Source organism: Varanus komodoensis, unplaced genomic scaffold (genome assembly GCF_004798865.1).
Source record: "Varanus komodoensis strain SLA01 unplaced genomic scaffold, ASM479886v1 scaffold5, whole genome shotgun sequence".
NCBI classification, from domain to species: Eukaryota; Metazoa; Chordata; class Lepidosauria; order Squamata; family Varanidae; genus Varanus; species Varanus komodoensis.
Genome location: NW_025336087.1, coordinates 21,566,359 through 21,580,896, shown reverse-complemented (window position 1 = coordinate 21,580,896; position 14,538 = coordinate 21,566,359). Strand labels below are relative to the sequence as shown.

Below are 14,538 nucleotides of genomic sequence, written 5' to 3'. Positions count from 1 at the left end.
GCCTAATGTTCAAGCTGGATTCCAAAAAAGAAGAGGTATTGGAGATCATATTTCAAATGTACATTGGAGACTGGAGTGCACCAAAGAGTTTAAGAAGATCTGTTTGTGCTTTATAGACAATATTTATTTATTCATTTCAGCTGTGGATGGCCCTGAAAGAAATTAATGTGCCACAATACTTGATTATCCTGATAAGTAACCTATATTATGGACAAGAACCTACTGTTAGGAGAGAATATGGAGAAACAGAATGGCTTCCTATTGGCAAAGTTGTCAGACGAAGGTGTATTTTATCTCCTTATCTATTCAGTCCACACCCAGAAAATATAATAAAACTGGATTAGACTAAGAGGAAGAAGTGAAAATTGGCAGAAGACACATCAACAATTTAAAATACATAGATGATACCTTCTTACTGACAGAAAGTAGCAGTACCTTGAAACAACACCTGATGAAAGTGAAAAGAGAAAGTACAAAAGCAAAACTGCAACTGAATATTAAGAAAACAAAAATCATGACTGCACAAGAATTACAGAACTTTATTTATTTATCTGTTCTTATACTACCCCACAGCTGAAGCTCCCTTTACTGTCAACAATGAAGAAATTCAAATTGTGAAAGATTTTGTATACCTTGGCTCGATCATCAATTCAAATGGAGATGCAGCCAAGATATTCAAAGGCTGAGACTTGGAAGGGCAACAAAAAAGAAACAAGAGATAGTCAAATACAAGGATGTTTCACTGGGGCGTAGCATTGTATTCATGATCTCTGTGTATGGGTGTGAAAGTTGGACAGTGAAGAAAGCTGCTGGGGGGAAAAATAATGTGCTCAAAATATGGTGGTGGAGAAGAGCTCTGCAAATACCCTGAACTAACTAGTTTGTCCAAGATCAAATCAAGCCAGTGCTTTTCCTTGAATCAAAAATGAAAAAATTGAGGCTGACACATTTTTTTATTTATTAAATTTGTATCCCACCTTTTTTCTTAAAAGAATTACATCATTCTCCTGCTCCCCACACAACACCTTGTGAACTAGGATGGGCTGAGAGTCTGTAACTGCCCAAAGTCACCCAGTTGGCTCTATGACTAAGCAGAGACTGCAAGCGAGATCTTCTGAGTCCCAGTCTTAACCACAATACCACACTGTGTACTTTGAACACATTATGAGAAGGCAAGACTCACTGGAGAAGACAAACATGCTAGGGAAAGTTGAAGGCAGAAGAGGAAAAGGAAGACCAAATATGAGATAGATTTATTCTATAAAGGAAGCTTAAGGCTTGAATGTAGAACAGCTAGGCAGGGATGTCATGGATAGGACATTTTAGAGGGCTTTCACTCACAGAGTCACCATAAGTCAGAATCAACTTGACAGCACTTAACAACAAGAAAAGCAGCCTTTCATTTTCTTGCTCCCTAGATTTTGCCATACTGATTTAGGCAGTATCTATGTATGGAACTCTCAAATGTACTTTGTGATTGTCTGCCTTGTAATTTATTTATTTTCCCTATATATTTTTAATTGAAGTAATGAAAATGTTTGTGTTTGTGTTAATACTTGCATGGTAAAAGGGTCAAGATATCTGATCATTTGCTTCAGTAAAATTGCTACTGTAAACACATTCTTTTTCCCTCACACAATTAGATAATCAAAAGATTTATTTAACATAGAAAGAGGATGACGACAGTGATTGTATCATTAAGCCATCATCTAGTGTCAACATTGAGATTGTTCATGTTTCAAAAAATTAGAAATATGTAGTGTGATTACACAAAGGTCCAATCTGAGTTTGGGACTGAATACCAGTTGCTGGAGAAGTGTGGCATGAAATGGTTGTTGTGAGGTTATAATATGCAAGTGGTTTGCCCCTATGGGAAACAGGATGCTTAAACAGCTCCTTATGTTCTCATGACACCTACATTCAATAAATACTTTCCTCAACATATTTCAGTCCTGTCAACAACAGGTGAGGAATGCCTTTTCATTTCATGATGAAAATCTATTTGGACATTTCCATCAGTACCTCTGAACCTCCAGGTCCCACATTTTAAAATTTCGCTTCCCTAGTATTTAACAGCACATTCCTTTGAATTTGATTAATACATATTCCTTTTATAACATTAACCCAGTGGTGGTAGCTGTAGTCTCCACTGGTTCTCATCAGCTGGGCTGGATCAGTTTACAGCCAGAAAAAGCAGATGAAATAATACAACTCTTACTTAATTTTGTGATTTCAGATATGGGATTGTATGATTGAATACTCGTTCCTTTAAACAAGTAAACAATAACCCCCAAATTCTACAAAGAAAACTAGATATCACGCAGAAGACCCAAAGAAGGCCTAGCCTTGCTTCTCATGTTATTTTTGTATAGTTAAAGATACTTTTTCCTAGTGAGGAAGTATTCAATCATGCAAGATCCTTTAATTTGGAGTAATCAAAATCAGTTCCTTAAATGTGCAGATTGTTTTTATACTCTAGTGTGTTCTAACAAACCTCAGTTTTTTTTAAGGTCCTTTTAAATGTTCCCATGTGCTTCAGTTGAGAAGCTTCAGTTGCACAATATTTGCATTTAAACAGTGCAAACTCAATGAACATTTACTTTGAGTTTGCAAATGCCTTGGTGATCCTATAGACCAATGATCCAACATGGTGCTTATTCTCTACTGAGTCCTTAACACCCAATTTCTTTTGCAAGTTGTGGATCTCATCTATTCCACTGTGTAAGCAGGACCCACTGCTTACGAGGGGCGTTCAATGTATTCTCGGTATCGGGTTGATTTGCTATTGATGTAGGTAATTTAATTATTTCATTAGCTAATGACACTATCTGAGGGTATACATGCAAAATTTCAAATAAGTGTGATCATTAGTTCCCTAGGAATCCTCAGTGAAAGACGACCATAATGACTGACACGACATTGTTGAAGAAAATCGAGCACTGCACTGTGATTAAGTTCCTTACAAAACAAGGAAAAAGTCAAAAAATCATTCATGAAGAGATGGTGGCCATTTACCAGGACTCTGTACCTTCATTAACTACTGTTCAAAAGTGGTCAAGTGAATTTAAAAGGGGCACAGAAAGCATTGAAGACGACCCTTGCTCGGGCTGGCCGGTTACTGCCACTACAAAAGAAAATGTAAAAAAAATTGAGAAACTTGTATTGGAAGATGCCTGAATACAAATCAAAATGTTAAGCAGAGATGACAAACCTATCTGTTGGTATCATATTTACTATTTTTCATGACCATCTTAACCTTTCAAAGGTCTGTGCAAGATGGGCGCCGCGAATGCTCATGGCGCCTCAGAAACAAGTGCGAGTCAAGTGCTGTAGGGAGTTTTTAGAGCTCTGTGGTAAAGATCCATCGAGTATTTTCCACCGGATTGTTACTGGAGATGAAACTTGGGTTCATCACTATGACCCTGAAAGTAAGCAGGAGTCCATGCAGTGGCATAAAAAGGGTGCTGACCCTCCGAAGAAATTCAAAGTCACTCCATCGGCCAGAAAAATCATGGCCACAGTGTTTGGGATTCAAAGGGAATTTTATTGATCGAGTACACAAAAAAAGGTGAAACCATAAACACAGCATCTTATGCGACCACTCTGAGTAATTTAATAGAAGCAATTAAAGAAAAAAGGCAGGGAAAACTAACTGCAGGTGTGTTGCTTCTTCACAACAACGTGCCCGTGTTTCGAAGGCTGCTTTGCGAGACTGTGGTTTCAAAGAAATAAACCACCCACCCTATAGCCCGGACCTTGGCCCCCAGTGACTACTACCTATTCCCAAATTTAAAAAAAGATCTTCATGGAAAGCAATTTTCTGATAATGAAGAGCTCAAGGCAGCAATTAACGCACATTTTTTAGACAAGGAGGAAGGGTATTTTTTTACAGGGAATTGAAAATTTAATTTCTAGATGCAATAAGTGTATTTAAGTTATGGGGGATTACATTGAAAAATAAAAATTATTTCAATTTATTATTCCTTTTTCTTCATGCTGATACCGAGAACACATTGAATGCCATCGTAATAAAGGAACTTACTGCTTACACTGCAGAACTTCCTAGGGATCTCCCTGAACTGAGCAGGAATTTCTCATTTCTTGAAGGAGGTAGTAATCTTTTATGTGAGTTTTGGCAAACTGTCCCTTCCAGAAATAAGTGTTGCCCTGGAAGTGTTAAATTGCCATTGCACACATGGTGGAAATTGCTTGCACAATGGAATTAGGGGAATATAAGAGAATCAGTGGGGGCATAAACATCCTGTTGGATTTTGCCCTGTGTAAATGCTATACATGGAGAAATACATGAAAAATAGTTTACTTGAGTAATGTTTTGATTTGAATGTTTATTCGATCGAAATGTTAAAAAATAGACTAGATAATGTTAAAAAATAGACTAGATAATTTGCTGGTGTTTCTGGTGTTTTATTTCTGATAGAAGTTAGCAAGATACTGTGTTAATAGGAACTTGATAAGCTATATTACTTGCTTTGGAATATCTGTGCTATGTCTTTAGGCACATCTAGTTATTACTGTGGAAGCAATATTTCTGTTCTATGAAATTTGTAGAAGTGGATAATTTAAGCAAGATAAGTTTTTGGAATTCCTTCCTGTCAATATATGATGATTTGGAAAGTATCAATCATCCAAAGAAGCCATGTTTGTTGACATATTCCATGTTGCTTTCAAGGAATGGAATTATTATATTTGCATTGATACAGTATAGCACATACCATTCCTTTTTACTTTTTTTTTCTTTTATAAATCATGTCGTGGTTGGCTTTTGTTGAAGGAAAAACAATCTTTTTGCTTTCTATTTTACAATAGTTATTTCAGCTGAAAACCCGTCTGTAATGAGGTTTAAATATATTGTAGCATATATTGAAAGTACATCTCAATCAAAAGAATTATAGATTTGATTAAAAAAAACCTTGAAGTAGCAGTCATTTCTGTATCAGTAGTTATGAAGAAGGGTACGAAAAAAGAACTCAAAAGGCTTCTGAAATTCCAATTCCTTTAAAAGAAAGAAAGAAAAAGAAAGAAAGAAAGAAAGAAAGAAAGAAAGAAAGAAAGAAAGAAAGAAAGAATCTTCTCAGATCAATTCTGTTGATCTAAATGTTTTTAATAATAATAATTATTATTATTATTCACTAATCTAAAATAACATTGACATATCATTGCCATCATCTTTTCAAGCTAGAATCCAGGCTCTCCTCTTACACTATCACTAGTTACAGATCTCCAGTAATTTTCAATCAGCTGTTGAAAATAACCTAGTTTAAGAGTTCAGCTGAGAACATGAGGGATTCATCATTATATATTTACTGTCTGAGACTGATATAGCTGTAAGGTTTTTTTTAGATCCCATTGATCTATTGTGCATGTTCCCTCCCTAGATTGCAGAACGTGCTTTTATTTGCATAAGGCCCTGGGCAAGGTTCTTTCTTGCATTGATTGGCCTGTCCAAGGAAGCCTGATGTGTTCTTACATTGATTACGTTGTCTTTTCTTGGAAGACACACTGTTACATTAAGTTCATCTCAAACATTCCAGGGAGAAGATAAAACTTTATTCAGATGTTCCTTTGAGTACAGGTTTTTACTTTTTACAGGGTACTTACGTTATTCTTCTAATTTTTGTATCTTTCTTATGTTTGGTGCACTGTTGCCTGCACTGTAGTATTCCACTTTTTCATACTGTTTGGATTCAAAATAATGCATTTTGCTCCTAGCAGAATTGCATTTTCGTTAAAGATTTAGAATTACATTCTGGTTTTGTTGGTGTTTGTTTTTGATGGAGTCCTGGGCTTTTAGCTGTGAATTCCTTTAGTCTGAAACAATATTTGAACTTTTAAAAAAATATATCTTTGGCCTATAATGATAACAGTATATGGATCTCTGTAATAATGTCAGTAAATATTTGATTATTAAGTAAAAATCAGTTGCATGTTGGTTAGGCTAAGGCAATTTTTCAGCGATATCCTTCTATAGATAATGGTTGCATGAAAGTAAAGGTTTGACCCAAGATTAAATTAGACCAACTTAGTTTGAGGTTATATTTCAAAATGGTTTATTTTGAAGTACTTCAACTGTAGTAAATGAGGAAATGCCCAAAGGTTAACTAAATATTATTTCATGTATTAGTATTTGGTAATGTATTCATGCATTAGCATTTAATATACTAACATTTTGGCTAAGATTCATAGATGTATTATGATAGGGTTAATAGTTTGTAAGTCACTTTCTTGTTGCAAAGAAGAAACAAGACACTTTGTATTTAAAAAGAGTCCTACATCATCAGCACTGAGGACTGCTGCACCAAATACAGCAACCAGGACTGAAGTTGCATGCATGATTGTCCTCTGCCAGTGCTGATCATTTGTCTGAGTTATAGCCTTAAAATAGTTACTGACCAAAGTAACATAATTGCCTATAGAACACATTGCAAAAATAATATTTTTAACCTAAAGTACTGAAAAGTATATGGGAAAAGCTAGTTCATGACAAGGGCTAGCATCATGCATGTTCATACATGACAGGCTGAGGAAATTCATTGAATTTTTCTTGTTGATTGTTCAAAAATTCTGTGTGTTTGTATATAAATGGTTTCTATAATGTACTTTTAAGTATGTAATCTTTAAGTTGCCCAGATTGCTTCAGCTGTTGGGTAGTATAGAAATATAATAAATGAAATGAATGAAGTGCAAATGATTTAAAGATAAAGCAGGAATATTGAATATCCTGCCTTTTGAGTTCTAGTTTTTTGAATTTCTAAGTGTAAATAATGGCTTTAAAATTTGTCACAAATATTGTAATATAACTTTTTTCCTTAAAATAAGGTGTTGAAGAACCATAAGTTCTGCTTAAAATAGCCAGCTAAAGAAAAAAACCTAAATAATGGATTTAATAAAAATTAAATATTGTTGGCATATATATAGGAGATGATTAGTCAAACTATTAATTTCAATGGCAAAAATAAGTATTTGCCTAATTCTCTGATTACGAAAAGTAGTTTAGGGTGGGTCATTTCACTTAAATTGTTTATTATCAATTCATGGATTCTATCTTTGGAACTTCATCATAAAAACTAATAATAGATTTTATTTTAGGCAGGGAATGCTTTGTCTTAGAAATAGAGTGAATAAATAATGAATTTTGGTAATTCTGTGCTTAAATACAAATTTGAGTAAATGCAATTCAGTCTGTATCTATAAAATACCTTCATTATTATGTAAATTCATCATGAACATAACATTTCCCAAGATATCATTTGGCTATTAGGATCTTGGCCTCTCAAAGTCACAAAGCTCATATCCTTTAAGAAAGCAATATAATGCCTAAAAATGCCTATCCTTTTTCTATATGAATAATGAATGTAATAGGAAAAGCCTTTATTAAAATGGGAGAATACATTGACCTGTGTGTTGTATGTGAAAACTGCATCTACGTTTCATATTTGTAACAACTGCTGACAATTCTGCTATACTAGCAAATGAGCATGCAATAATATTTTGCAATATTCTGTAATAAAAGGGCTATCAGTAATTTGACTTATCTATAAATGCATTTTTAATTGATACATTAGAAGGGCTGGGTAAATATTCAGTGTTTAATCTTATAAACTGTTTATTATACATAGGTAATCCATGTAAATTGATACCATATATTGACTTTTATCTCATTCATCTTCGGCTAGTTAAATTGGTTAAAAATGAAATGCCATGACGTGGATAATCTTTTCTTTCCAAATAGAAATGTATTTTCAGGATGAACAAACAATCCAATTCTGATTTAAAAGTATGGTATTAATGTATGTGAGAGACTTATGACTTCCAACAAAACAACTGTCAACTATAGCATTCCTCCAGATGTTTTTGTCATACTGCTACCTTCAACCCTAGCCAGCATAGTCAATAAGGGATGGTGGGAGTTGTAGGCCAAAGCACCTGGAGAACAATAAGTTGCCCATATCTGCACAACAGGATACGTTGGAACTGATATATGGGTGAACAGTTTTATTTTGAAACGAATGCTTTAAACTTTACCAGCCCCATACAGTTCATGCAAATATATGCCTGACAATTGCTTAAGCATGACTAAGAAATTGGGAGAGGGCCATGGGATATCACTTTTCATCCTCATGGGAATTGCTCTACTTCTTAGCAGTCTTAAGCATGGTCAAGCATTCTATTGTCACCAATACTGACAATAGTGAATGCTATCTGAGCTAACCTTAATCGGGTAACTAGCTTGAAATGCTGGTTAAGAGAAACTCTTAGCTAGTATTAACCACAGGTAATATCAATATCAGTATAATATATAACCATAGTTGGGGGAAGAGAATTCACACAGGATGAGAGACTATAGGGTGGGGAATTTGCAACCCTGTGGTTAAGACAGTCTCCAGTAGTGTGGATGCACAAGTCCATAAAAGGTGATTGCAGGAACACTAACACGTGAGACTAAAACTGCCTACTATATAGAGAGGATACAACTTTGTCCATATTGCCACAGAGAAAAATGTTAATATATTAATGTATTTCAGATATTAACTTAGTAAATGTTTATAAAAAGATCACAGTTATGGCTGATTGTCCTATTGCCATAAATATTATGTTGCATGCTTTGCACCTGCAATCAATACCTTTGTCAAGCATATTCAGTGTTACGTCTCTTGATTCATATGCATGGGAATAAGTGGAAATAGCCTTTTTAATTAACATAGCAACCACATTGGTGTCATATACTGAATTCTTTGGTGTGCTGCTGGAAGAAATGTTATATTTATTTTGCCTTAATTTTTGATATAAATATAAAATTATATTCTCTCACTTCTGAACTGTTTCATTAAGCAATTCTGATTTCTTTTATATTTAGTTTACACACTGATCCGAAGTTAATAGACAGAGCTCCTTTGCTACATTATTACATTATTCTGTATCTATATCTATGGTTGTTAGCTTTACCCCATATTCCTTTTCTTTTTCTAGAAATAAATGAATACTTGTCATCTTCTACTATAGGATGTTAAAAATGACTGCTCTGAGAATTGTTTCAAATATATCTGTATTTACATAATGCAGACAGGAGCAGCATTGTCCTGAATTGCATTTAATACATGGCAGAGACAATTTTGTCTGGTTGAAACATTCAGTTAGCAAGTCAAGTTCCTCCTTGTTTAATTATGACTACAGTATTTTGAATGTGAGAGAAGTTGATATTAGCTTCACTGTCCAGTGGGTTTGCAAAAATCTAGTTGATCTGACAGTAAAACATCTACGTACCTCTATGTACATCTACGTTGCTAGTGTGAAAACTTAAAATGTACATATAGAATAAATGTTTAAAGATAACTTATTTTGAAAGTGTCTGAATTTTCTTCCTACAAATATTAAAATAACTCTCTGCAATGAATACCTAGTATTTGCGTTACTTAAAAATGATATTTTTATAAATAACTATTTGGTATATTCTTGGCCATTTATATTACCATATTTCTAGCTATCTCTAGATTTATATAGATATGCATGCCCCCAACGTATTATTGATTATATGTGAAAAATTATTTGAATTCTTAATGAGTTTTAGCACAATCATTGTTATAATATCAAAGGCCCAACAATGATCTTAATGCAGGAGTTACCTTCTATTTCTTCTTGACCCTGACATACTGGTAATCTCCAGTATCTCAATCTGAATAATTTCAGCTGCATCCCCAATGAAACTTGTTCATGACTATAAGCAGAGTGGACTCTATGCAATCTTTATTTTATAAATGAAACACAACATGTTTCACTATATATGAACCTTGTTTAAGGGAACTTTTTAATTTTGGGTATTTAACGAACTATATGATATGCTAAATAATCTTTGACTGGAATTTAATGTATAGGATTTGGGACATGTTAATTTCCCACCCTGTCAAGGAAAATGTCGTATATGTGTGCATGTAAGTGGATTTGGATATAAAATCTACATGGCAAGTATGTATCAACATACTAATGAAAATAGTAAACACCTCTCATTTAGCTGTTTTGTTATATTTATTTACTTATCTACTTTTTACACCTAAGTTTATAGTTTTTACTTAAATTTGTTAGCTGAAGTTCTTAAAGCAACAGCCCATAAAACCAAGCAGTTCTTCACTAGAAGCATATATTCATTATTGTAGACTCCATTCAACTCCATGTTTAGGAGTGTAGGCTCTGGAGAATCTGACAGTCTTCATCCTTCAGATGTGAAAAAAGAGGTCAGAGCATGGAGCTTGTTTTGCCTCTGTTAATGATATAACTGTCTTTCTACTTTGTGTAAATTCCCCTATTCAGAAAAGTTTTTCAAGTTGGAACCATGATATTGCAGCATCTTAACCTAGTAATAACAGTCAGTCCATAAATATGAGTTAGGATGCAGAAGTGAAACTGCCTCATGATTCTAACATAAATATTCAGTCTTCTTCATCTCACATGGAAATACATGTGTTAAGTCAAACTGCTTTGAAGATTTAAAATAAAGATATGAACTGGATATAAACTGGCACAAAGCACAACTTAACCTAAAGCATAATGCTAGGAATGTTTGAACCAAAAAGAGACTTAAAACTCCCAATGTTGCCCAGCCAGTCAGGCTGAATAGAACTTGTAGTACTTTTTTCTTTCTTTTTGGTCTAACCATACACAGGACATGTATCATTATTGGCTATATAGAATGTACAAAAGAAGAGTTTTAATCAGTGCTGTTAATTTGTCTTAAATTATGCTGATTGGGTATAAATGGCTAAATTTTTAAACTTTCCGGACATCTTCATAACATACATAATACATTCTCATGTTTGCTACTTGGCGTTTCACATGTTTGCAGCATCTCTCTGAGGAGTCAACCTATATAACTCATGTTTGCAAACACCTGTTTGTTGCATTTATGCTTAACCTATTTTTCTGCTTACATAAAATATTTTATGATATCATCTTAGCATAATGTATGAGATCATCAGTGCCTTCCTTATTTAGGAATTCATGTTTTTCATTTAGATCTACTAAATTTTAACCAGTTAAAGTTTCAAGTACAATTTCATCTAATACTTATTGTCAACTGCCTAAATACATATTTAGCTTAACATCAAGTACTAAATGTATGATTTTGCATCGCTTTCATTATGCATGATAACTCAAAATGCATATCATATTTTCATAATTGGCCAATTATATACATTGTATTTTTACATGAAAGGGTAGAATAAATGTCTGGTTAGACTTTAAATGGAATGCAGACTAAAAATTGTGATCTGAGCTCATTTTAAAATCTTTTGCACTTTTAATACAAATAAAACAGCAGTATGTGAAGCTTTTTGTTAATTTGTAGTACTCTTGTAGAATAGTTTGATATTTTATACTTTACTTCTATAGTACTCTTGTACTATTAATAAAGATCACTTCTGATACAGTTTCCCCCATATTTTAATTTTGAGCCTTTGCTTCCATGACTTACAAGAGCTTTTTCTTCTTTGTCCTGAAATATCAAATGCTAATAAATTTGGAATTGTTTGTATTTACAGTATAACTTGTTCATCTTCTTTAGTATCCCTGATAACTATAATATTGTATAATTATAATTATGTTTTTAAAGCTTTGCACAGTTCTTATCTCAGATAAGGGGCCTGGTCACTTTTACACAAAATTCACCTCTTTTTAATAGTGGACTGAAACATATTACTTATATATCTAGCTAATTGTTACTGAGATAATTTACTGGAAAGCATCAATATTAAAATTGTTGGCACTGGACTGCAATGATGTCTAAAGAGGGTTAACCTTCAATTAACAAAAGAAAGGGAGAAAAGTCAGAACATTCATTACAGGTTTAATTATAATATCTAGTTGATTCAAAACCTTCTTACTGTGTTCTGGCCATTCCAATTTAGTTATTCAGTCCATGCTGGCTGTATTGTGCATTCAGCAATCCCTATTAGACACCTTCACAGTGAGTGATTCTGCTGGGCTTTCTGACACCCGCTTTCATGCATGGCCTGCTGTTCTGTGTGGAATTTTTTTTCTGAGGTGCCTGGAACATTAAAGACATCTTGGCCATGTCAGACTCTTGAGTGAGAATATATGCATGTGCACACTGTGTATATGTATCAGACAGTAGATATAATTTAATATAGTTTGTATTAAAGTGCTCTATTTGAATGTGCACATGTGTGCACGTACACACAAACACACACACAGACTATATATATATGTGTGCATATTTACATGTATTTTTCATTAATATCTTGAAGAATTATGCTTACTTTTATTCAGACTTTGGTACAAATAACACTAGGGGGCACTGCTTATCCTCTGTTGTTGATTTCTTCTGGGACTATGAAGAAAAACTCAGCTGATTTCTGTAATCTTACTTTAATTAACAATGGTATTCTTATTAAAACAAAATTCATACAATTTAATTCATTGGCATTTTTGTTTCTTTTGCAGTGTCTACTGTTGTGTTCAAATGCAATGTTAATACAAGAGATGGAGCTATTTGCACTTAAAACAAATACAGAATCAAATGTCCTACACGATAAATAGCTTTTTTTTTTTTCATTTGAAATGTCATTCCTGGCAAAGCCAGAAGGCTAACTTTGCCCTGTGATGAGGTTTAGATCCCTTGCCAGCTGTGCTTCTTGCTAGCAAGTATGATTGAACAGCTTTAGAAAACAAGTGAGAAGGAATCACTCAAGAGTTACTGTAATGCCAATGAACAAAGGTCAAGAGAAAGATATGCACAGAAAAAGTCTTAGAAGCTTAAAAGCATACATTCAATTACAGAAGAAGAAATCATACATATTTTGTCTCATATATAATTAGAATTTAACTACTGGAATTATTTATTTTCCCTATTTACAAGATTTTTACCATGGACTGTAGAGCTAAAAAAGAATAAATTTAGTTTCTATGGATCTGCAGCATTAATATTAAATTAACACTGTTGCCAAAATTATAAAAACACAGGTACCTCAGTATTTAGAAAATGACAGTGAGTACTATTGTTAGTGTTCTTAAAGGTATGCAGAGCTTCTGATTAGATGTTCACAGACTTAAATCCTGTTTAGCCCTTATACTGTATGTTACTCGTTATCTGTGACCTACAACATTCACCAAGATCTTATCCAAGTCATTACTGTTTATCTTTCCAGGAAAATAGAAATGTAGTCTATAGGATTACAGAGCATCTACAGCCAACTTTTGCTGATCTACAGTTACTGTTTGGCAGAACTCCACCTTCACCAGTGGTTAGAAAAAGAGATTAATCATTCCTTAATACATTTGGAGAATGTATGAAGCAGGTGGAAAACAATTAATAGTTTTTAAAATCACCAAAATCAGTTTGTTAAGAGTGCCACAAATGGGATATTACAATGTATGTTGATGTCATCAAATAAATAAAAGAAGAAAGTTCTGATAAAAATACATTCTTTAACTGATGATTTTAAAGTTAAATATACTACTTCTCTCCATTATATATACTGTGATTAATGAAGTTTGAGTTAATTATGATAGTGTAACTATATTACATTCCCATCCTACCTTTCTTTCTCTTGTAAGGAAGGCAAGGTGGCTTAAACAGTTCACGTTCTCTTTATCCTCACTACAACAGCTCTGTAAAGCAGGGTTGAGAGTCTGTGACTGACCCAAAGTCACCCAGTAAGTTTCATGCTTGTATGGGGAATAGCCTTCGGACTATTAGGCCAGATCAAAATGTATTTAGTTAAATAATAAATCCTGGATATGCTGAGTCCCAGAACAAGCACTCTTAATTACTACATCACACTGGGTCTCACTATTTGCCATTGATAATGCTATGCAGTAACAGACACTTTTGTACACTTAAGACTTATGATCCTGATCAGTGCAGAAAGTTCATTGGATTAGCTATTGAATATTTCACATAATAAACAGTGCAATCCAATAGATGCTTATTCAGAAGTAAATCCCATTAAGTTCAGTGGGATATACTCCCCTTTAAGTAGAGTTGCAGCCTACGTGTTCTATAACTGTCATATTAAAACATATAATACATTGTATCCAGTTTTTTCTACTGACAGAAGGGCTTCTTCCATCCACAGAGGACTTCTGATCCAATCAAGCATTTCTGCTGCAGAACAGGGAAGGAGGAGATCTTTGTTGATCCCCCTCCCCCTGCATGTCATATCTCTCCCACATACAGACATATTCAGCTTTAGTCCAGAGGATTAGGGGTTCCTCTGGAATAGTGGGGGAGATGGTGCTGGGAGTACAGAAAGAGGTGAGAATTGCAAATCTTGTCTCTCCCTTTCCACCAATAGAAACACTCTTAGCAGACTCTAATTCAGAGAATGCTCCTGCCAACAGGAAAGAGTCATTGTTTATATTTTCAGAATGCTATTAAGTGCTGATTATTTAATTGTTTACAGTCCTAACAGAAGTTTTCCACTGATAACAAATTAATAATGCATTTTGATTGCTTTCAGTATACTAGAAAACTTTGATGTAGAATAAAAAACCTATGCCTTATTTATA

General features: G+C 33.9%; 1 protein-coding gene across 7 annotated transcripts in view; it reads left to right on the top strand.

The window, feature by feature from the left end:
* Positions 1–14,538, top strand: part of FAM172A (family with sequence similarity 172 member A) — a 312,125-nt gene that overhangs the window by 175,443 nt on the left and 122,144 nt on the right. Inside the window, exon 9 of one of the 7 annotated variants that reach the window (XM_044446036.1) lies at positions 12,472–13,885. The exons of 5 other annotated variants lie outside the window; for them this stretch is intronic. In XM_044446036.1, the coding sequence (XP_044301971.1) occupies positions 12,472–12,567 (96 nt within the window). In that variant the 3' untranslated portion in view covers positions 12,568–13,885. Of the gene's footprint in view, positions 1–140; positions 495–12,471; positions 13,886–14,538 lie in introns of those variants that run through there. One more of the 7 variants, XM_044446035.1, reaches the window with a different exon arrangement.